A 21,587-nucleotide genomic window follows, 5' to 3' on the forward strand; every position below is an offset into this window, starting at 1 on the left:
CTTTGCTATTGTTACTTCTATTGCCTGATAACAGACTTTTGTTCCTTGCAGTTCTAGGACAAGGGGGCTGGGGGGCTGGCCAGGTGAAGAGTACAAAAACTTGTTTAGTCGCTCAGTCTGTCCCACTCTACTCTTTAGGACCCCAGTGTCTGCAGCACGCCAGGCTTCCCTGTGCGTCACTATCCCCCAGAGTTTGCTCAAACTCACGGGGTCACAAAGAGTCGGACATGACTAAGTGACTAACACTACACTACTTACTACATGGCCATTGATGGAGTTTGTGAAATGGCTTAGGCCAAAAATGGCTTCTGTTCTCTTCCTCAGCGGACCCTCGACCTCGCCTGCTTAGAAGTGGCCAGGGGAAAGGAATCGGAAGAAGAGTGGAGGGGTATGTCAGGGAGCAACAGACTTATAGCAAATCATGAAGGCTATACATGGCTCCTTCTAAAAGTGCAATACACATTTCTCCTCATTTCTTCTGGGGCCACCTCTTCAAGGAATGAGTGTCATCTGGCGGAATTGAGGAGTTTTAATTTCAGAGGACAGTAATTGAGATGATCACATCGTCCTCTTTCGCGGCGTATTTGGGCCAGTGCGGCAAAATCTTCACTTGTGGGTCATCTGTCACTTGGTCTCAAGAAAGCGGCTGAATGAAATTCACAACTCAGGCGAATTAAGGGCAAAGCTGAGGTCCGTAAGTCCCTCGCGGGCCGTTTCCGAAATACATTATCTATGAAAACATAAAACAACATCTATTACGGGCGGGGGGCGTGGGAGGGAGACTGCATGCTTCTGGCCCCTCTCTTTGGCAGGGACGCAGGTCTCTCCTCAAAAGTCCCAAGTATCCAACTCTCGCCGCCAGCAAGAGGGCTAGGTTCACAAGCAACCAGTTTTTCAGGCAGCTGCGTCCCCTTTCTTCCTTCTTCGTGGTTCGTCGGTCACGGTGGCTTCAAACAGAACGACTCTGTGTGTCTGAAATCAACCCGGCACTCTGGCACACCGCGGGAGGGGTAGACCACTGCACGGATTCCGAGAACCGCAGTCAGTAGACAGAGGTTGGGCATGAGGGGAAAAAACCATAGGCTGAGGGAGGGAGAAGGAAAGCAACTGCGTTGGCGGTGCATTCTGGGAGTTGTAGTCCCCTAGGGGGCGGACTGCCCGAAGCTCCAGCGGGCTCTGCACTCCATCTCCCAGCAGGCCCCACGTCGCAGAGGCGGCGAGCGGAGGGGGCGCCAAGTGACGAACTGCCGCAGGGGGAGGGGGCCTGGGGTGGAGAAGCGCTGCGGACGCCGCGGGGAGACGTTACCTGCAGTGCGCGAGGGGGGCCGAGGGACCCTCGGGCGGGCGACCGCGAGGGTCAGGCGGCCGCCGCACGCTCCGGTGCTCGCCCTCGGCCCGCCTCAAGGGCTCGCGGCGTCCGCCATGGAAGCACATCCGGCCGCCTCCGGGGTCTCCCGGAGCCGCGTCCCCGGGTCCCCGGAGCAATGAACGAGTAGGGGCACCCCCACGCTCCGCCTCCCGCCCGCCATCGGTCGGTCGCCCTGAGAGGGACCGCGCGGACCGGCTGCCGGCCGCGGGGCCGCCCCCGCGCCGCCCCGCCCCGTCCCGCCTCCCGGGGGCGCTGCCGGCGGGTGGGGGCGGGGGGCGTCCGCCGCTCATGCCGCCCCGGCCGCTGAAGCCCCGGCCGCGCCGCCCGCCCGCCTGCCCGCCCGCGCCCGCCGCCGCCCCGCCGCCCCCAAGATGTGGCACAACGTGGGGCTGACCCTGCTGGTGTTCGTGGCCACGCTGCTGATCGTGCTGCTGCTGATGGTGTGCGGTGAGTGGGTAGTTCACACCCGCCGGCTCGGCTTGTCCTGCCGACTGGCTGGTTCTGTCTCTCGTTTTTAAAAGAGAAAAAAAGAAAAAAGATGGTCTGGGTGGGCAAGTGTCGAAAAACCATCGGTTCTCCACTTGCCCCTCGGGAGTGAGCCCGGAGCTGGGTACCCCTGACCACCGCGGGCCCGCTGGCGTCCCGCAGAGGAGGGAGCCTGGTCCAGCGCTGGGCGTGTGGACCCGGGATTAAGCCTGGCCGCCGCAGCGCCTCGATCGCCACCCTTGCCACAGATCAGCCCATATCGTCACCTTGGCCTGTTTGCGAAGGTGCAGTGATTCGTCCTCTTTCTGTCTTTTTACACCTTCTGACTCCCGATGATAAAGCGAGGGAGGTTTCATTACCTTCCTTGAACCAGGGACAGAAGCAAGAGTTGGCTTTGCAGCACGCGTGAGATTGTTTGCTTGGAGTTTAGGCGTAAGCTCAATTCCAAACAGCAGTGTCGAGACGAGGCAGAACTTAAAAAACACCGGCTATATTAAACTTCCAGGGTCAGGTAACCTAACTCTTAGTTCTGTAGTAATGGTGCTATTTTGTTTGCTGTGATTTTGGTATTTTTCCTTCCCCTCCATGGAATGAGAGAACGTGAAACTTTTTTTCTCAAGGTAATTTTAGCGCAATTGTAGATCTTTTTTTTTTTTCCTAATACACAGTAACTGGTAGCTACCCAGCCATCTCATCCTCTGCCATCTTCTCCTTCTGCCCTCAATCTTTCCCAGCATCAGGGACTTTTCCAATGAGTCGTCTGTTCGCATCAGATGACAAAAATACTGGTGGTGGGATGGCATCACCAATGCAATGAACGTGAACTTGGACAAAATCTAGGAGATTGTGGGGGACAGGAAGGCCAGGTGTGCTGCAGTCCATGGGGTTGCAAAGAGTGGGATAGGACTGGGCAACTGAACAACAAACAACAGCAGACAGCCACAGCTCTCTTAGCAAAGGGGCTGAGCAATTGTGAACATTTGGGAAAGAGTTTACAACCAGATGTCAGTGAGTTTGCTTTTTCATAATTATCACATTGAAGTATGGATTCAGATTGATGCAATAATTGGTTAGTATTCAAAATATGGGGCTTAGTCATTATGTGATTAATGCACCAAGTGCTCGGTCAGCTGTGTTCGGAAACATTTAGGCATGTACATATATGTATATTTGTATTTATATACTTGTATGTGTATTTAAAATTTTCTTTTACATGACCATATACATGTGTATATATAGATACACTTGTGTGTATATACTTGTTTGTATATTTTTAGTTTTCTTGCTTTTACTAAGGCACTAGAGCTAAACTTTCTAACTTACAGGCTTTTCTGATGATAAAGCAATTGGAAGGAAGGCCTTTCTCAACTTCCTGCCTGTGATGTCAGGATTTGGGGCTAATTGTAGATGTTTAGGATCCTTGAAATAAGGAAAACCAAATCTTTGTGATTTGTGTGGTTATGAGGAAGAGGTAAACATGCTTTCCTTTCTGATTTGAACATGCAAACTACCTGGAGATGGCAAGGTAAACCATACACCACTTCCTTGTTGTTCAGTCGCTAAGTCGTGTCCGACTCTTTGGGGCCCAATGAACTGCGTGCACCTGTCTGTCCTTCACTATCTCCCAGAGTCTGCTCAAACTCACATCCATTGAGTCTGTGATGCCATCCAACCATCTCATCCTCTGCCACTCCCTTCTCACCATTTTAGAGTATTTGCCAAACTTGCCTTTGAGACCTCAGAATTCCTATTTGCTACATGTCAGACTTGCTCTCTCAACCTTCAGTAGCTTTTGACTTAAATTCTACTCATTTTTCTAAAAGTACCCTGCCTTTGACTTCAGAAAACAGTGTGGAATGAGAGGTGAGGTGTGGTAAGTAAAAGAATGCCATATTTTGATTGGAGTGGTCCAGAATAATAGCTGTAAGAAGTAATCTGAGCACTTTGTTGTTGGGAGAATGATTGACGGGGTGGCTTCATGTTCTGACTAGTGGGGGAGCCTGGGGCTTAGGGAGGGGGAGGGATGGATCCCATCAGATTTGAGAGAGAAACTAAGTCTCCTGTAACAATATAGACATTAAACCACAGAAATTTATTTTCTTATAGTCTGGAGGCTAGAAGTTCAAGCAAGGTTAATTTCCTCTGAACCTCTTTACTTGACTTACAGATGACCATCTTCTCCCTGTGTCTTCATGTGACCTTTCATCTGTGTGTGTGTGTCTGTGTCCTAATCTTATGTAATAAGGGCACCGGTCATATTGGATTAGGGCCCCACCCTTATCAATTTACTTAACCTTTAAATAAACCTTTAAAGTCCTTGCTTCCAAACACAGTCACATTAGGGATTAAAAATCAATGACCTGGGTCTGCCCCAAGAAATGCGCCTCTCACATAGTGAATTCTCATTTTCAAATTTCAGGTTCCTTAGGGAGGTCTTCCTTCTCCTATCTGTTGGTTGTACTTCCTTGCCTCTCATTCATTCTAAAAATATTTTCTACTCCCACTATTCACCGAAACTGCCGTTGTCAAGGTCAGTAACAAATGGCCTCCGTATCACCAAGTCCATGGTCACTTTTGAGTTCTAATTCTCTTTAACCTCACAGACTCGTTCTGTCCAGGTAAGCGTTCTTCCCAAGAAGCATTTCTCGTGGCTTCTGTACACTCTGCCTTCATGGTGTTCTTCCTACCATAGTGGTTAATTGTTTTATCTTTTCCTATCATCTCATCCCCTAGAATTTAACTCTTTTCGACTAAATCTATGATAGGAAATATTTTACATTACCCAGTACATTCATAAGTATATAGATTACATGTATCAATCAGTTTATATGTACATGTATCTATCTTCCCATCATCGCTCTTATCTCTGAAATAAAAATTTTACAGACTAGTACTTGGCCATTACTCCATGAGATGCATGCTATTTTCTACACTCCTATAATATATTGTGTTATAACAAAAATATATATATATATTTCTGTTTTCACCTTCCTTCCGTTCTGTCCCTTATCTAGTTCTAAAGATTTAAATAGTAACTGTAACGAATGACTAACATTGGTATCTCCAGCTATCACGACTCGCCTGCACCCTAGGCTCATGCCTCAGTGCCCTGACTTGGAGATCTAATAACCATCTCAAACTAAACACATCTAAAACAGAACTTTTGATTTCTACCACCTGTTTGTTCCTCCCTGCTCACATGTTACCAGCAGCCAGGGGCTTCGGTGTCATTCTTGGATTTGCCCTTTCCTTACAGATACTCACTCCATCTAGAAGTCACTTCAGTTTTGTCTCTCTTTTTTTTGCCTTCCAGTATTACTGAGCTATAATTGACTTACAGTTCTGTGTAAGTTTAGAGCTTCCCAGGGGGCTCAGTGGTAAAGAATCCGGCTGCAATATAGGAGACAAAGGTTTGAACCCTGGGTTGGGAAGATCCCCTGGAGAAGGGAATGGCAACCCACTCAGATATTCTTGCCTGGAGAATCCCATGGACAGAAGAGACTGGTGGGCTACAGTCCATGGGGTCACAAAAGAGTTGGACATGCCTGAGCAACTTAACAATTGTAGAGATCTAAGGAGTGCAACATAATATACACACATCATGAAATGATTATTATAGTAAGTTTGGTGAATATCCGTCATCTCATAGATACAGAAGTAAAGAAATAGAAAAAAAATTTTTCCAGTGATGAGAACTCTCAGATTTACTCACTTAGCTTTCATATATAACATACATCTGTGTTAATTATATTTATCTTGTTGTACATTATGTCCCTAGTACTCTTCTTATAACTAGAAATTTATACCTTCATTCAATCCCATCCCTCTCCCCATCAGCCATAGATCTGACCTCTTTTTCTATGAATTTGTTTGTTTTTAAGTACTAATTGACTTACCACACTGTTAGTTCCTGTTACAGGGTATCGAGATTTGATATTTGTATACATTTCAAAGTGATCACCATGAAAGCCTAGTCATATCTGTCACCGTACAAAGATACTACATAGTTATTGACTTTATTCCCCTTGCTGTACAGTTCATACCCATGACTCACTTACTTTGCAACTCTAAGTTTGTACTTCTTAATCTCTTTCACCTATTTCTCCCTGCCCCACCCCCCCTCCTTTGGCAACCATCTGTTTGTTCTCTGTATCTATGACTCTGTTTATGTTTAGTTACGGTTGTTCATTTGATTTGTTTTTTAGATTCCACCTGTAAGTGAAATCATAGAGTGTTTTTTTCTTTCTCTGTCTGACTTATGACACTAACGTAATACCTTCTAGATCTATCCAGGTTGTTACAAATGGCAAGATTTCATTTTTTAACCCCTATGGCTGAGTGATACTCCACTGTATACATATACTTCATCTTTGTTATCTATCCATTTCCCTTTGGACCGACTGTCTCCTGAGTTTCAGTCTGTGTTTGTCTGTTTTGTCTGTGGTGGTTTGAATCTCTGGATGTGGCATTCAGTGGCACATCCATATTTTATGCGTTTGTTTCCTTCACTAGAGTGTAGGCTCAGTGAAGACAGGGATCTTCTTTGGCTTGTTCACTTCTCTCTTCCTGGAGCTTGGAGAGTGATGCCTGACATGTAGAGGGCCCTTGTATATTTGAAGTAGCAGTGAAGAAAGATTGCTCTGTATAAATGATGAAATTCCTATTAGAAACACACTCTTAAGTGTAGTACAAACCACGGTTGTCTCAAACTGGATAGCCCTTGTGTTACTCAGTAAAATACCCTTGCTGCTGCAGCTGCTAAGTCGCGTCAGTCGTGTCTGACTCTGTGCGACCCCGTGGATGGCAGCCCCCCAGGCTCCGCCGTCCCTGGGATTCTCCAGGCAAGAACACGGGAGGGGGCTGCCGCTTCCCTTAGTGAACTCTTACATGCAGGTGTTGTGGTGGGGGTCATGAGTGTTCAAAAATTATAAAGCATAATCCCCAGTATACTTTCTTAAATGTCTGGTAGAATTAATTTAGGCCAGGACTTTTCTTTTGGGGGGAGTTGTTAATTACAAACTCACTATCTTTCATTTGGGCTAATGTTGGGCTATTCCAGTTAACCTGTTTTTTCTTGAGTAAGCTTTTGAGTTTGTTTTTCAAGCACTATGTTTAATCTGAGTTAATATTCTCTCATCATTTAATATCTGTAGGATCTGTGATGATGTCTTCTCTTTCATTCTTGGTATTGTGTTCTTTCTCTTGCGTATGGTCAGTCTGGCTAGAGGTTTATGAATTTTATGATCTTCTCAAAGAATCTGGATCTTTTTGTTTTACTGATTTTTTTTAATTTATTTTTTTGGGAGGGATCAAACCATTTTCTTGAGGGGCTTTGAGGGAAGATCGAAAAGCTGGGAGGACAGTGACATCCGTTGTCCTTTTATGAGCCATCTGCCCAGCTCCTCAGATGCTGAAAGGATGATTTTTTATTTCTTGTCCATATTTTATTTCATTGATTTATGTTTATATCTTTATTTTCTTCTATTTATTTTTATATTTGTACTAGTTTCTTATGGTAGAAACTTAGATTATTGATTTTAAACTATTGTTATTTAAAAAGGTAAAAATAGGTATCTAATGATGTTAATTTCTTTTCAAGTATTAGTTTTTATTTTTTTAGAAAAAACTATAGTTTCACTTGTGATTTCTCCTTTCAACTGTGAGTTATGTAGGACATTTCTTTTTTCCCACCTACATATCATTTTATCATTTTTAGTTAAATTTTATTATAGTGAGAAAATGTATCTTGTATCATAGCATTTAAGAAGGTTTATGCTTAATGGGCTTCCCTGGTGGCTCAGATGGTAAAGAATCTTCATTGATGCACTTAATGAAGAAGAGAACTGGAGAAGGAATGGCAAACCACTTCAGTATTCTTGCCTTGAGAACCCCATGAACAATATGAAAAAGATAGGACACTAAAAGATGGACTCCCCAGGTTGGTAGGTGCCCAATATGATCAGTGGAGAAATAACTCCGGAAAGAATGAAGGGACGAAACCAAAGCAAAAAACAATACCTAGTTGTGGATGTGACTGGTGATGGAAGCAAAGTCTGATGCTGTAGAGAGCAATATTGCATAGGAACCTGGAATGTTAGGTCCATGAATCAAGGCAAATTGGAAGTGGTCAAACAGGAGATGGCAAGAGTCAACGTTGACGTTTTAGGAATTAGCGAACTAAAATGGACTGGAATGGGTGAATTTAACTCAAATGACCATTATATCTACTACTGTGGGCAAGAATCCCTTAGAAGAAATGGAGTCGCCATCATAGTCAACAAGAGTCCAAAATGCAGAACTTGGATGCAGTCTCAAAAATGACAGAATGATCTCTGTTCATTTTCAAGGCAAACCATTCAGTATCATGGTAATCCAAGTCTATGCCCCGACCAGTAATGCTGAAGAAGCTGAACTTGAATGGTTCTATGAAGACCTACAAGACCTTCTAGAGCTAACAACCAAAAAAAGATGTCCTTTTCATTATAGGGGACTGGAATGCAAAAGTAGGAAGTCAAGAAACACCTGGAGTAACAGGCAGATTTGGCCTTGGAGTACAGAATGAAGCAAGGCAAAGGCTGATAGAGTTTTGCCAAGAGAATGCACTGGTCATAGCAGATAGCCTCTTCCAACAACAAGAGAAGATGCTACACATGGACATCACCAGATGGTCAACACTGAAATCAGAATGATTATATTCTTTGCAGCCAAAGATGGAGAAGCTCTATATAGGCAGCAAAAACAAGACCGGGAGCTGACTGTGGCTCAGATCATGAACTCCTTATTGCCAAATTCAGACTTAAAGAAAGTAGGGAGAAACACTAGACCATTCAGGTATGACGTAAATCAAATCCCTTATGATTATACAGTGGAAGTGAGAAATAGTTTCAAGGGATTAGAGCTGATAGACAGAATACCTGAAGAACTATGGACGGAGGTTCATGACATTGTACAGGAGACAGGGATCAAGACCATCCTCAAGAAAAAGAAATGCAAAAAAGCAAAATGACTGTCTGAGGAGGCCTTAGAAATAGCTGAGAAAAGAAGAGAAGTGGAAGCAAAGGAGAAAAGGAAAGATATACCCATTTGAATGCGGAGTTCCAAAGAATAGACGGGAGAGGTAAGAAAGCCTTCCTCAGTGGTCAGTGCAAAGAAATAGAGGAAAACAATAGAATGGGAAAGACTAGAGATCTCTTCAAGAAAATTAGAGATACCAAGGGAATATTTAATGCAAAGATGAGCACATAAAGGACAGAAATGGTATGGACCTAACAGAAGCAGGGGATATTAAGAAGAGGTGGCAAGACTAAACAGAAGAACTGTACAAAAAAGATCTTCAGGACCCAGATAATCACAATGGTGTGATCACTCACCTAGAGCCAGACATCCTGGAATGTTAACTCAAGTGGGCCTTAGGAAGCATCACTACAAACAAAGCTAGTGGAGGTGATGGAATTCCAGTTGAGCTATTTCAAATCCTGAAAGATGATGCTGTGAAAGTGCTGCACTCAATATGCCAGCAAATTTGGAAAACCCAACAGTGGCCACAGGACTGGAAAAGGTCAGTTTTCATTCCAGTCCCTAAGAAAGACAATGCTAAAGAATGCTCAAACTACCACACAACTGTACTTATCTCACACGCTAGTAAAGTAATGCTCAAAATTCTCCATGCCAGGCTTCAACAGTAGGTGAACCATGAACTTCCAGGTATTCAAGCTGGATTTAGAAACGGCAGAGGAACGAGAGATCAAATTGCCAACATCTGTTGGATCTTCGAAAAAGCAAGAGAGTTGCAGAAAAACATCTACTTCTGCTTTATTGACTATGCCAAAGTCTTTGACTGTGTGGACCACAACAAACTGGAAAATTTTTAAAGAGATGAGAATACCAGACCACCTAACCTGCCTCTTGAGAAATCTGTATGCAGGTCAGAAAGCAACAGTTAGAACCGAGCATGAAACAGCAGACTGGTTCCAAATAGGGAAAGCAGTACGTCAATCATGGGAAATGCCTGGCTGGATGAAGCACAAGCTGGAATCAAAATTGCTGGGAGAAATATCAGTAACCTCAGATATGCAGATGGCACCACCCTATGGCAGAAACTGAAGAGCTAAAAAGCTTCTTGATGAAAGTGAAAGAGGAGAGTGAAAAAGTAGGGTTAAAACTCACCATTCAGAAAACGAAGATCATGGCATCCGGTCCCATCACTTCAAATAGATGGGGAAACAGTGACAGACTTTATTTTATTGGGCTCCAAAATCACTGCAGATGGTGACTGCAGCCATGAAATTAAAAGATGCTTACTCTTTGGGGGAAAAGTTATGACCAACCTAGACAGCATATTAAAAAGCAGAGACTTTACTTTGCCAACAAAGGTCCATCTAGTCAAGGCTATGGTTTTCCCAGGAGTCATGTATGGGCATGAGAGTTGGACTATAAAGAAAGCTGAGCACCAAAAAATTGATGCTTTTGAACTGTGGTGTTGGAGAAGACTCTTAGTCCCTCGGACTGCAAGGCGACCATCTTAAAGGAAATCAGTCCTGAATATTCATTGGAAGGACTGATGCTGAAGCTGAAACTCCGATATTTTGGCCACCTGATGCGAAGAACTGACTCATTTGAAAAGACCCTGATGCTGGGAAAGATTGAGGGTAGGAGGAGAAGGTTCGACAGAGGATGGGGTGGTTGGATGGCATCACCGACTCAATGGACGGGAATTGAGTAAACACTGGGAGTTGGTGATGGATAGGGAGGCCTGGCGTGCTACAGTCCATGGGGTTGCAAAGAGTTGAATATGACTGAGCCACTGAACTGAACTGGTGAACTCACTGCTCTGATTTGCTGATCATGCCCTCTTCCATGGTGATGAGTTACTTTGAGCCTCTTTTCTTATCTAGAAAATGGGGATAATGATTTCTAGTCTCACTAGTTCAGAGGGCTAATGAGAGTATTAAATGCTGAATGTAAAAGCACTTGGTGAACTGAGAACTCTGTGATTGCAACTGTCCTCTGGGTTTGTGGCATGTTGATGGTGATGGTTCATTATTTGGGTTCATCTGCCATTGCTACCCTTCTGCTGCCAGCACATGTATCTTGCATTATTGTTGTGTTAGTTGCTCAGTCGTGTCCAACTCTTTTTGACCCCATGGATGTAGCCCGCCAGGCTCGTCTGTCCATGGAATTCTCCAGGCAAGAATGCTGGAGTGGGTAGCCATTCCCTTCTCCAGGGGATCTTCCCAACACAGAGACTGAAGTCGGGGCTCCTGCATTGGCAGGTGAGTTCTCTACTGTTTGAGCCGCCAGGGAATCCCCTCTATCTTGCATACAGAGATGATACACAGTGCGCTTTCCTGAAATGCACCCTCTGAACTCATGCTTGGGTACTGGCACACACAAGGTGAGTACTTCTTTGCTTATCCCAGGATACACAACCTCTGTTGCCAGCCAGTATACCTGACACACAGACTTGCCTTTTAACCTGTGGAAAGCTACGGTACTTGTTTAACAGTTAGTGTACATTTTTTACTGTTAGTGCATCTAATTTTGGACAGTCCTTCTTCCTGCCCCCTCTTTCTGTTATCCCTCTTCCCCTCCATCCATTTTTCCTCTTAGAATCCCAGGACAAGATAGGAGACCCATGGTCTATGGAATAAAAATAGGTAGAGTTTCTGGTGTCTGCATATCAGGTTTGGGTGGGAGGAACTGTATGAGCTACACTTCTACAAGAGGCTCTGTAGGCATTCAGTATTCTTGCCTAAAAATCTCGTGGACAGAGGAGCCTGGCAGGCTGCAGTCCGTGGGGTGGCAGAGACTTCGCGACTGGCCCGCGGCAGCAGAGGAGCTGTGGATACTCGGTGTCAGGAGTATCCTGCCCCTCTCCTGCTCCTTCCGCCGAGCCTTTCCTCCTTTTCCTTGGCCACTTGCTGTAACTGATCCGCTGTAGCACTCATATTTCTTCTTCATCGTGACTTCTCTTTTCCACACCTACCTGTGCATCAGAATCGTCTAGGGAGCTTAGAAAGGATGAGCAAGCACAATCCTGGAGACTGATTTGCAGTGTCTGGGGTGAGCCGTTGGGAATCAGTAGCTTCTCCAGGCTCCCACGCAGGGCATGGTGAGTAGCCAATTTGAGTGATGCACTGTGTGGTCCTCACATGTCTTTAACTGGGGGTCATTCCCATTGGAAAATAAATAAATGCTTTCAAAATTGCTTTCCGCTTAGACATGTTCTTCTGCTTAAAAGGGAGAATAGGACTTCCAGCCTCAGCATATCCTACCTTACCTGTAGGGAATGTGACGTGTCAGAAGTATGTAGAAAGACAGTGTATAGTGAACAGCAGTTTGGCCATAAATGACCCGTGCAGAACATTTCCTCACAGTACCTATCCCAGAGTTAAGGTGTTTGTTGTGGTTTAGTCGCCAAGTCGTGTCTGATTCTTTGCGACCCCATGGACTCTAGCCCGCCAGACTCCTCTGTCCATGGAATTTTCCCAGGCAAGAGTACTGGAGTGGGTTGCCATTTCCTTCTCAGGGGGTCTTTCTGATCCAGGGATTTAAATTGTGTCTCCGGCATTGGCAGGTGAAGTCGGGACTGCTGAGCCACCAGGGAAGCCCAGAGAAAAAGCTGTTTTTATTTCCAGGTCTAATGAACATAGCCAGTAACTATCAGCAGTTTTATCTGGCATTGTGGTACCTCTCTTAACTTCTTTGCTAAGTCACACTTTTCCAGTATACCTATTGTGAGTTTTAGTAGTCCTTCCTTTTCCAAAATAAATGTGTGATTGTGTTTCCATTCAAACTGCCTGGCATTTTGAGTGTCATCCTCTGTTCAGACAGTTAACACTGATGAATGGTCTGTTGCCTAAGCACCAGCTCTTCCCAGCTCTAAGTGCTGGGAGATAGAACCCCCCTCTCCTGCCGTCTCCCTAGAATTATAGCTCTGTGAGAACTTAGTCTTTACTTGGAGAATAACTTGTGAACTTCCCCGAATCTAGCAAATACCCCTGCAGTTCTTGGTTGTTCAGGGTTCACCGCTACAATTTCCCTTTCTAACTCTGCTTTCTCACCCTGTCATTACAGTAGCCATTGAGAAAGGCAGCACAGTGGCTGTTTCTTTGGCTGCCCAGCGGATGAGCTCCACATCTGTATGAGGGAGACTCCTCTGCCTCATGAGTTTTCATGGGAAGCAGTGTCCCTGCCCACATGCTCCTCCACGTGCAACCCTCACTCACACCCAGGCAGAATAGGGAAAAATGAGCTGCTTTTCAGGTTTGCTTAACTGCAGGTGCAGGTAATAATTAAAGAGGTGTGACGTGCTTTAGCTGGTGTGATGGGGAGGGGAGTGTCGAGTGTGGAGGCTGATAACTTGCTACCCCAGCCCCTGGAGTCTGATCAGCTACCGCATTCTGAATTTTCACTTCAGATTGAATCCCTTATATTGTTTGGTTGCTGGCAGTGGTTTTTTTTTTTTAAGTCTTTTGTTTTGGATGTGTTTTATTAAAATTGAGAAAGAGTTTGTGATCTCACTGAATACAGTTATTTCTATCTCTTGAGACTGACTGCTGAAGGTGGTCTTCAGTTCCTTTCTTGCAGATTCATTATGCTGGGGGACTTGACTTTCTCTGAACCACCCCAAGGGCAAAAATATTTTATGGTGGGAGCCCCACTGGTGACAGCCCTTTCCTCTTCAGTCAAGAGTTCCAGCTACTTCCTTTTACATTCTAAATTTCTGCTCATTTTATACCTAATAGCCACTGTTAGAATCTTTGATCTTTATGAGGTCAAGACTATCATCATCTTTGATTGAGCTTGCTTGTAATTTTCCTGATGGTAAATTCACCTTCATAATATCTATTTAGCACTTAACTTTTAGGTTGAGTTCTCAAAATTAACCTGAGAGGTTTTCCTTAGTATCTTGAAATCACCTGGGCTTATTTAGGCCAATTAATGGTATTGGGGTATTTAAAATGAGAAGTCTACAGAGTACTCATGATTTATTTGTTGGTTTCTGACTTATTTTTCTCCTGATTTTTCCAGTTGTCAAAAATTTTTCTGTGTCCACTGTGGAAAAATTTTTAGAAGTATCATAAAAAAGTATAGGTTCCCCCATTGACATACAGATTCAACACAATCCCTGTCAAAATTCTTGCAATTTTTTTTTCCAAAAATTGACAAGAAAATGGCACATGGAAATGCAAAAGACTCAGAATAGCCAAAATAGTCTTGAAAAGAACAAAGTTCGTGAACTTATACCCTAGATTTTAAAACTAAACACAAAGATGCTATAATCAACTTGATGTATGTATGGCATAAGGATAGACAGATCAATGGAATAGATCTTTGTTACCCCATGGTCTGTACAGTCCATGGAATTCTCTAGGCCAGAATACTGGAGTGGGTAGCCTTTCCCTTCTCCAAGAGATCTTGCCATCCCAGAGATGGAACCTAGGTTTCCCACATTTCAGGTGGATACTTTTACCAGCTGAGCCACAAGGGAAGCCCAGAAATAAACTATAACATTTATGATCATTGGAATTTTGACAGAATTGCCAAGACAGTTTAATAGAGGGAAGAACAGTCTTTTCAACAAATAGTTCTGCAACAATTTAGTATCCACATGCAAAAGGATTAATTTGGATCTTTTACACCAAAGTTAAATAAAATCAATCAAAGACCTATGTGTAAGAGCTAAAACTAAAACCTTTAGAAGAATGTGAAGGCATAAATCTTCATGACCTTGAGTTAGTCAGTGGTTCCTTAGATATGGTACCCAAAAGCATAAGCAACCAAAGAAAAACAAAACAAATTGGATTTCATCAAATAAAAACTAACTTAGACTCCATCATAATTAAAAAACTACCATACTTCAAAGAATGTGATCAAGACAATGAAAAGACCAGCCCACAGAATGAGGAAAAAATGTTTGCAGATCATATGTCTGATAAACAACTGGTGTCAAGAATGTATTTAGAATTCCTGCAACTCAGTAAAAAGACAAGCTGATTATAAAGTGGGCAGGGAAGTTTAATAGACATTCCTCCAAAGAAGATTTACAAGTGGCCAGTAAACACAAGAAAAAGATGGTCAGCAAATTTAGTCTTTAGGGAAATGCCATCATAAGAGCCATTGCGATATACCACTTCATACCCGCTAGGATGGCTATAATAAAAAAGGTGGGAAATTGGAAGTCTTGGTGGGGATGTGGAGAAATTGAGAGCCTCTTAAATTTCTGATGGGCATGTAAAATGGCACAGCTGCTTTGGACAGGACCTTAGCAATTTCACAGATGGTTATGCGAAAGTTGCCATGTGACCTGCCAACTCTACCCCTTGGTGTACAGTGAACCCTTGAATAACACGGGTGTGAACTGTGCAGGTCCACTTATATGTGAATTTCTTGCACTAAATACATACTGCAGTTAAGTACATGATCTGAGGTTGAATCTTTGGGTGTGGAACTATGGATATGGTGGGCCTACTGTAAAGTTACAGACGGATTTTCAAAGGTGAGGAAGATCTAACCATGACCTTGTTTTTGGGGTCAGTTGTTATACCTAGGAGAAGTGAAAACATGTTAGTGCAAAAATTTGTGCACTTGGTCATGGGCGTCCCATGTAATCCCAGAGTTTGTCTTTATGCCTTGTCCATCGTAAATGCTTGATAACTGTTCGTTACATAAATTATAATTACTTACATGTTTAAATTATGCATCCTATTTTGTAGTATACCCCTGACACAGAGTTAACTGAAATGTTCCCAATTGATAATGCTGGGCATAATAATTTTTCTGAATGTTTTTTATCTCTCTTTAGGTTGGTATTTTGTTTGGCATCTTTTTTTGTCAAAATTCAAGTTTCTTCGGGAACTGGTGGGAGACACTGGATCCCAGGAGGGAGACCGTGAGCCTTCAGGGTCTGAGACTGAAGAAGATGCTTCACCGTCTCCGCACAGGATCAGGTCCGCTCGCCAGAGGAGGGCCCCTGCAGATGAAGGCCACTGAGCCAGCCGGTCCTGTGATGGCGAATGACCAAGGGTTCTGGGAGTCTCTCTGTAATGATTGGGCTTTGCAGTTTGCTAAAGGAATGAAGAACATTCATTCTTGGATTCTAAGTCCAGTTCAAAAAAAGATTTACATGTAAGCCATATGCAAATAAAGGGAATTTCAACCAAATTGGACCATTGCGGATTTCATCGTTAAGATAATTTTTGCTCATTTGCTTCAACATATATACTTTTTCTTTCACCCTTGGGCTTTTTTTCTTGCACTGGTGTTAATCTGATAAATATTACAGGCTTGAAAAACCATATTTTATTAATGTTAATTCTGTTCCATGTTTCCCCTCCCCCTCTGCCCCCACATCATGCCTTGTCTGAAATTGGGATAGATCTCACGGTTACAGTCAACCTGGCAACAGTCATGATGTAATTACCCTCGCCTGGGCACATGTGAACCTCAGGCTTGTCATAGCATTATTACTGATTGTTGGTATCACATGTGGCAGGTTTAATTGGCTTTTAAAAATGCCTTCAAAAAGATTACACTATGATTCAGCCTTGAAACGAAAAGTCATTGTGTATGCAGAAAAGCATGGGAACAGAGCAGCGGGGCGTGCGTTCCATATCAGCGAAGCAAATATCCGTCGCTGGAGGAGCGACCGAAACTCCATATTTTCCTGTAAAGCCACCACAAAGTGCTTTACGGGCCCTAAGAAAGGAAGATACCCGCAGGTCGACGAGGGCGTGCTACACTTTGTCAGGGAGACTCGTGCAAAAGGACTGCCCATCACACGCCAAGCAATGCAGCTGAAGGCCGGAGAAATTGCCAAAGCCCTCGGAATAGACGAAGCGAAGTTCAAAGCCACCAGAGGCTGGTGTGATCGATTCATGCGCCGAGCAGGGCTGTCTTTGAGGCGTCAAACCTCACTGCGTCCAAAGCTTTCCGCTAACGTTAACCCACGGGCGGTGCCCGAGCGCCGTTTAAAGCGGTGCTCCATCCCCGGTGCTCTCGACGATGCCCAGGGGGCTGTGGTCTGGAGGAACGCAGATGCCCATCTGAACGATTCTGAGTTAGACTACGACGTTATAGTCATCACTTAACCAGCTTATTTCGTCATGCACTTCCTTGACACGTGCTCAAGGTTGATGCGATAAATACCTGTTTAAAAGCTCTGTTCTAGTAAATCAGAAAGCTAGACTTTCTGCAGAATACAAAAGCATTGTGTCATAGTTGAATCGCCTGTGTCTTTTCTTAGTGATATATATGGTGCATCTTACCGTCGATGGTATCTTAGGTTAGGGGAAAAAATATAGTCTGTAAATTTATTTTTATTCCTAGGATAGCAACTATTTATTGGGGAACTTAATTGTGACTCTTACCATATCGTTAAAATAGCTATCCTCTGAGACACATTTTGGGGCACCCTGTTCATGATTCTAGGGTAGAAATGTGGGAGTCTGGGTTCTGTCCTCTTCCTTCAGGAAGGATAGGCTTCCTTACTCCTTGCCCATGGGAGGACTTCATGCTCAAGGCATATGCCATGGAGAAAATATTTAACAGACAGCAATTCAGTGACAAGGCCTCCGAGGTGCTGGGTATTGAGAGAGTGGGTGAAAATGCCTGCTTTACTGTAAAATGATTCTTGCCATGTTCCCTTGTTTGTCTTCACTGAACTTTGGACTGAGTGTTTCCTGGGAAAGAGAGCTATGCATTAAAGAACTTTCCCATTTAGTGTTGCCTGCTTTATATGAAAATAAATTGCAAAGCCAACTTATTTTATTAATCTTAAGTTCTCTCTACGTTTTAAACGTTTGTTTCTCAAGAACTAGCCATTATAGAGTATCACCTCTATTTTAGCACTGTGTAATTTTGTTTGATGCCTCGGACTCCATGCTGATAGTTTATTAACAGGTCACCTATCCGCCCCGAGTTGATGAACACCTGTGCTGTTGTTGGGGCCTTCTGCATATACTAAAAGGGAATTTACAGAGTTTAACTTTACTTTTCAATATTTGCTAAGGGGAGCGGTCCCCAGCAGCTGAGAGCGGGGCACTGTCTTTATTTCCTTACTGGATACAGTTTTCTACCTTTATGTGACTATATTGATCAAGCATTCATTTTAATGCTTTCGTACTAGCTAAATTTAAAGTGCTCATCAGGTAGGGCCAAACGTCATGCTTCTTGGTGCTGGGAGGATATTTGAATTGGATCTTTCACAGCCTGATATTTGGAGCTATGGATTCTGCTTTGTAGTAGATGTCTTAGGTTAGATAATAGTTGCTGACGAACTTTTTTAGTAGCTGGAAAGCTTCCTATTGTGTCAGTATTAAGAATGATGGCCAACATAACCCCTAAAATATGCAAGGGTCATCCACAATTTAATCCATGAAAAGATGTACATGTTGGTATTATTTATTAATATTTATGCTTTTATGGATGTCTTTAAAAATAGAATTTTAAGAAATACTCTGCTTAGCTTGCTTGGGAAGTATGCCCAAAGCATATTAATAGCTCACACTCTGCCATGTTTTAACTCTTAGGAAAGTAAAAAGAAGTTGCTGCTGCCAATATGAAAATTTTACAAACTGATTGCTTTGTTTGAACCCCCCCCCCCACACACACACACCTCTTTTCTTAATAGGCTTATCATAGTCCCTATTTCTAAGGCCACTGAGAGAGGCAAGAGAAATAGTTAACACAGTTACTTGTGTGATATAGTGTTTCTGTTTTTATTTTTCCTGTTTTAGTGCTTTTGCAGCTGAACTTACAGAGCTCATCATAAGTGCATTTTCATTTTCTTAGTAGCCTGTGGTTGATTTTGAAGCTTGGAGGGTTCTGAGCATGAAAAAACAAACCAAGTATTAGTCTTTTCTGAATGCTCTCTAACAGTGATGGTGACCACGGATGCCCTCGCTGGAGGATTAATTCTAAAATGAGAGGACTCTGCTGGGTGCTTTCATTTCTGTCCAACCAACTACTTATAAATTGTGTTTCTTCTTTGGCTTCTGAAACTTCTGTGAAAATTGCATATATCAGATTTATTGGTAGCATTGCTCTGATTTCAAGGCCAAAAGACACTAAATATTTGTGTGACGCTGTTAAATAAAGTTTTTAAGATTTACATTCATCCAATGGGTCTCTGTAGTGATGTTTTCATGGTGGGAACATCGTTTTGTGGTGGATAGCCAATTTACATGCTGACCCATTTCTTTAGATATTATCAGATTTAAAAACAACTTCAACCTGTCATTTTAACTGAAAGTTGGGAATATAGTAAGTAATGATTTTACAAAATAGGGCATTTTAAACCAAAATGTGTTGAAAGGTTTGAAAGTAGTGCATTTTTACTTTTTAGAGCTCCATGCTGCAGTATTTTTAAATTCAGTTTTTCTTAAAAGCTATGTTTTAATGTAACATGTAACCAGTGTAACATTAGCTTTTGACTGGTAAACTTGAAGTGCTTTTATATTTCAGGTTGACTTTAAAAAGCCAATGAGCAGTACTCAAAGGTTATGGGTTCTTAAGCAATTAATGGAGTGGTATTTTGATATGGAGTCTAAAATGAAAGCACCTTGTATTGTCTGCTTTTAAAGTATTCTATAGTTTTTAACTTAGAGCATAAAGAGTAACATTTTATCTTATATTAATAAAAATTAACATTTGTCACTCATTAATGTACATGTGTCACTTGCTTTATGACCAGTGTTTATTACCCTTTAAGTTCTATGCATAACCATTAACCAAATATCGCTGCTCTGGTTTCTTGAAGGAAACGTTCTGTGCTATGCTACGGTGCATTGTCATCTTGCTGCTTGACAAATAGGTTTATAAGGAATTAGAACTGTGTGTGTTCTTAATGCCTTTGTATAACAAGATGAGGAGTCGGTGTAAATGTTATTTGCTGTAAAACAGTTACTCGCTGTTACAGTTTTAAAACTGGTCAACACTATGTCTAAAGCTTCTGTGGTTTGTCTGTATGCTGTCACTTTACAAAGAATAAATTAAAGTGAAAACAAAAGTTTTGTTTGTTTCACTAATGAAGTATAAGAAGTCTGAAGGGTGGCTTGGACGTGAGGGATTGAAAACCAGCCGTTTTTACCTGTGGGCTCACCCTTCACCTCATTTGTCAAACTAAACATCTACAAGAATTAGGAAAAGTTAGCAGTAACATTCCTAGTGGATGAAAGGAATGGACTTGGAACCTAAGGACATACAGTGTTAGAACTAGTTTACATTTAACATTTAGCCTTCTTTTTCTTCTCAGGCTTTATCCCGTATCCTCAAGATTGTTTGGAAGCTCTGTTCACCATAGGTCATGTCTCCTATTTTGTTAGTGTTAACACTAGGAAGGCTGGCTGAGGGAACTGACCACAGCCAAGTAAGAAGATGGAGGGAAGCCTTTGAAACCCATTTGAGATGGGAAACTGAATTGCTATGGCTGGGTGCCATGTTTTGATTTTCCCTCTGCGGTGCTCAGCTGCCAAGAACGTAGAATGGAAAAAGTGGCCTGGGCCAGGGTCAGGCTTTGTAAGGTAGGGGTGTCTCAAGGGCACGGTCACTCGAGATTGCTGGAGACGGGCCATGGGGTCTCAGCCGGATCGTAAGAGAAGCCAGATCAGTAAAGCACCAAAAGGGGGGCAAGTGGGAAGGCGTGGAGGTGGCAGGTGGTAATATGCGCGTGTATAATCAAACAGAAAATTGGATTGGAGACTGGGACTTTGGAGGGGAAGCAACCACAGAAAAGGGGAATCTGAGAACTGTGATGCATCCTAGGGTGTCGAGTGGGCCATCAGCCCGGCCACTAATAATTCTGTCTGATGGCTGGAATCAGGATGGAGAAGAGGACCGTGACCTGGGGACCGGCTCAGGGACGCAGAAGACTGATCTGGTCTGGGAGGTCAGGCAGCCCTTAACAGAAGGGAGTTTCCTGAGAATGGAAGAGGCGTGTTCTTGGGGAGCTGTGAGAAGGCTTTATCTTCAGCCCGCCCCTTCCCCCCACCCAGCAGCTCTACAAGCCAGGGCATGGTGGTTACAAATAATGTGCTTTGGGTATAAAAATGATAGCTGTTGATGAAGAACTTCCTTGGGGGTGGGGTGGAGTTTATCAGAGAGGAGGTGAAGAGGGTTCCTGACAGAAAAAATAGGCTGAGGGAAGGTGCCTGGTTTGCAGAACAGCAGGTATTACGGTTGACTGTTCCTGGAATGGAGAGTGGCTGTGGCGTGCAACACCTTGGAGCTGAAGTAGGAAAGACGAGGTCATCATGGACCACGAACGCAGTGTCAGCAGCGCTACCATCTCGAGTGGCTGCAGCAGCTGGACCAGCTGCAAGGCTCAGGAAGCTTGTGCTGACCACACGGAGGAGTCCTCTTGTGAAGACCCAGTGGAAACAGGGTGCTAGATAGCCAGCGGCAGGCTGGGAAGGAGTGACGGCCCCAGGAAGCTTGAGGACGCAGCATCCACAGGGCTTGAGGCTGGGTCATGAAAGCGAGTTGCACAGGAGTGGAAGATGATTTCCACACTGGAGGTCAACGGCATTGAGGGATGTGTAGAGAAGAAGTAGGCTTGAGGTTGGTCCAAGGGAGATGAAAGAGGAGAGTCCAGGTTGGGGCATCCCTATCTTGATGTGCTTACAGGCTCCTGGGTGGACAGAAATAATAAACAGTTGTAAAAATGGTAGGAGGGTCATCCAAGGTCGTCAGAGTGAGAATGCAGTAGAAACTGCTGGCAAAAAGAGGATCT

The 21,587-nt window shown here is 43.5% G+C and overlaps 1 protein-coding gene across 1 annotated transcript; it reads left to right on the forward strand.

The window, feature by feature from the left end:
* The first annotated feature begins 1,229 nt into the window (after positions 1-1,229).
* On the forward strand, positions 1,230-19,865 carry SMIM13 (small integral membrane protein 13). The gene is made up of 2 exons (XM_070457028.1): positions 1,230-1,816; positions 15,663-19,865. Exons 1-2 carry the CDS (start codon positions 1,741-1,743, stop codon positions 15,848-15,850), a joined length of 264 nt encoding a protein of 87 aa, XP_070313129.1. The 5' UTR covers positions 1,230-1,740; the 3' UTR covers positions 15,851-19,865.
* Positions 19,866-21,587: the final 1,722 nt, after the last annotated feature.

This window comes from Odocoileus virginianus, chromosome 27, assembly GCF_023699985.2.
Source record: "Odocoileus virginianus isolate 20LAN1187 ecotype Illinois chromosome 27, Ovbor_1.2, whole genome shotgun sequence".
Classification (NCBI taxonomy): domain Eukaryota; kingdom Metazoa; phylum Chordata; class Mammalia; order Artiodactyla; family Cervidae; genus Odocoileus; species Odocoileus virginianus.

Coding starts and splice junctions, on each gene's coding strand:
- SMIM13 (XM_070457028.1), top strand. CDS start 1,741: ATGTGGCACAACGTGGGGCTGACCCTGCTGGTGTTCGTGGCCACGCTG. Junction 1,817..15,662: donor GCTGCTGCTGATGGTGTGCG/GTGAGTGGGTAG, acceptor ATCTCTCTTTAG/GTTGGTATTTTGTTTGGCAT.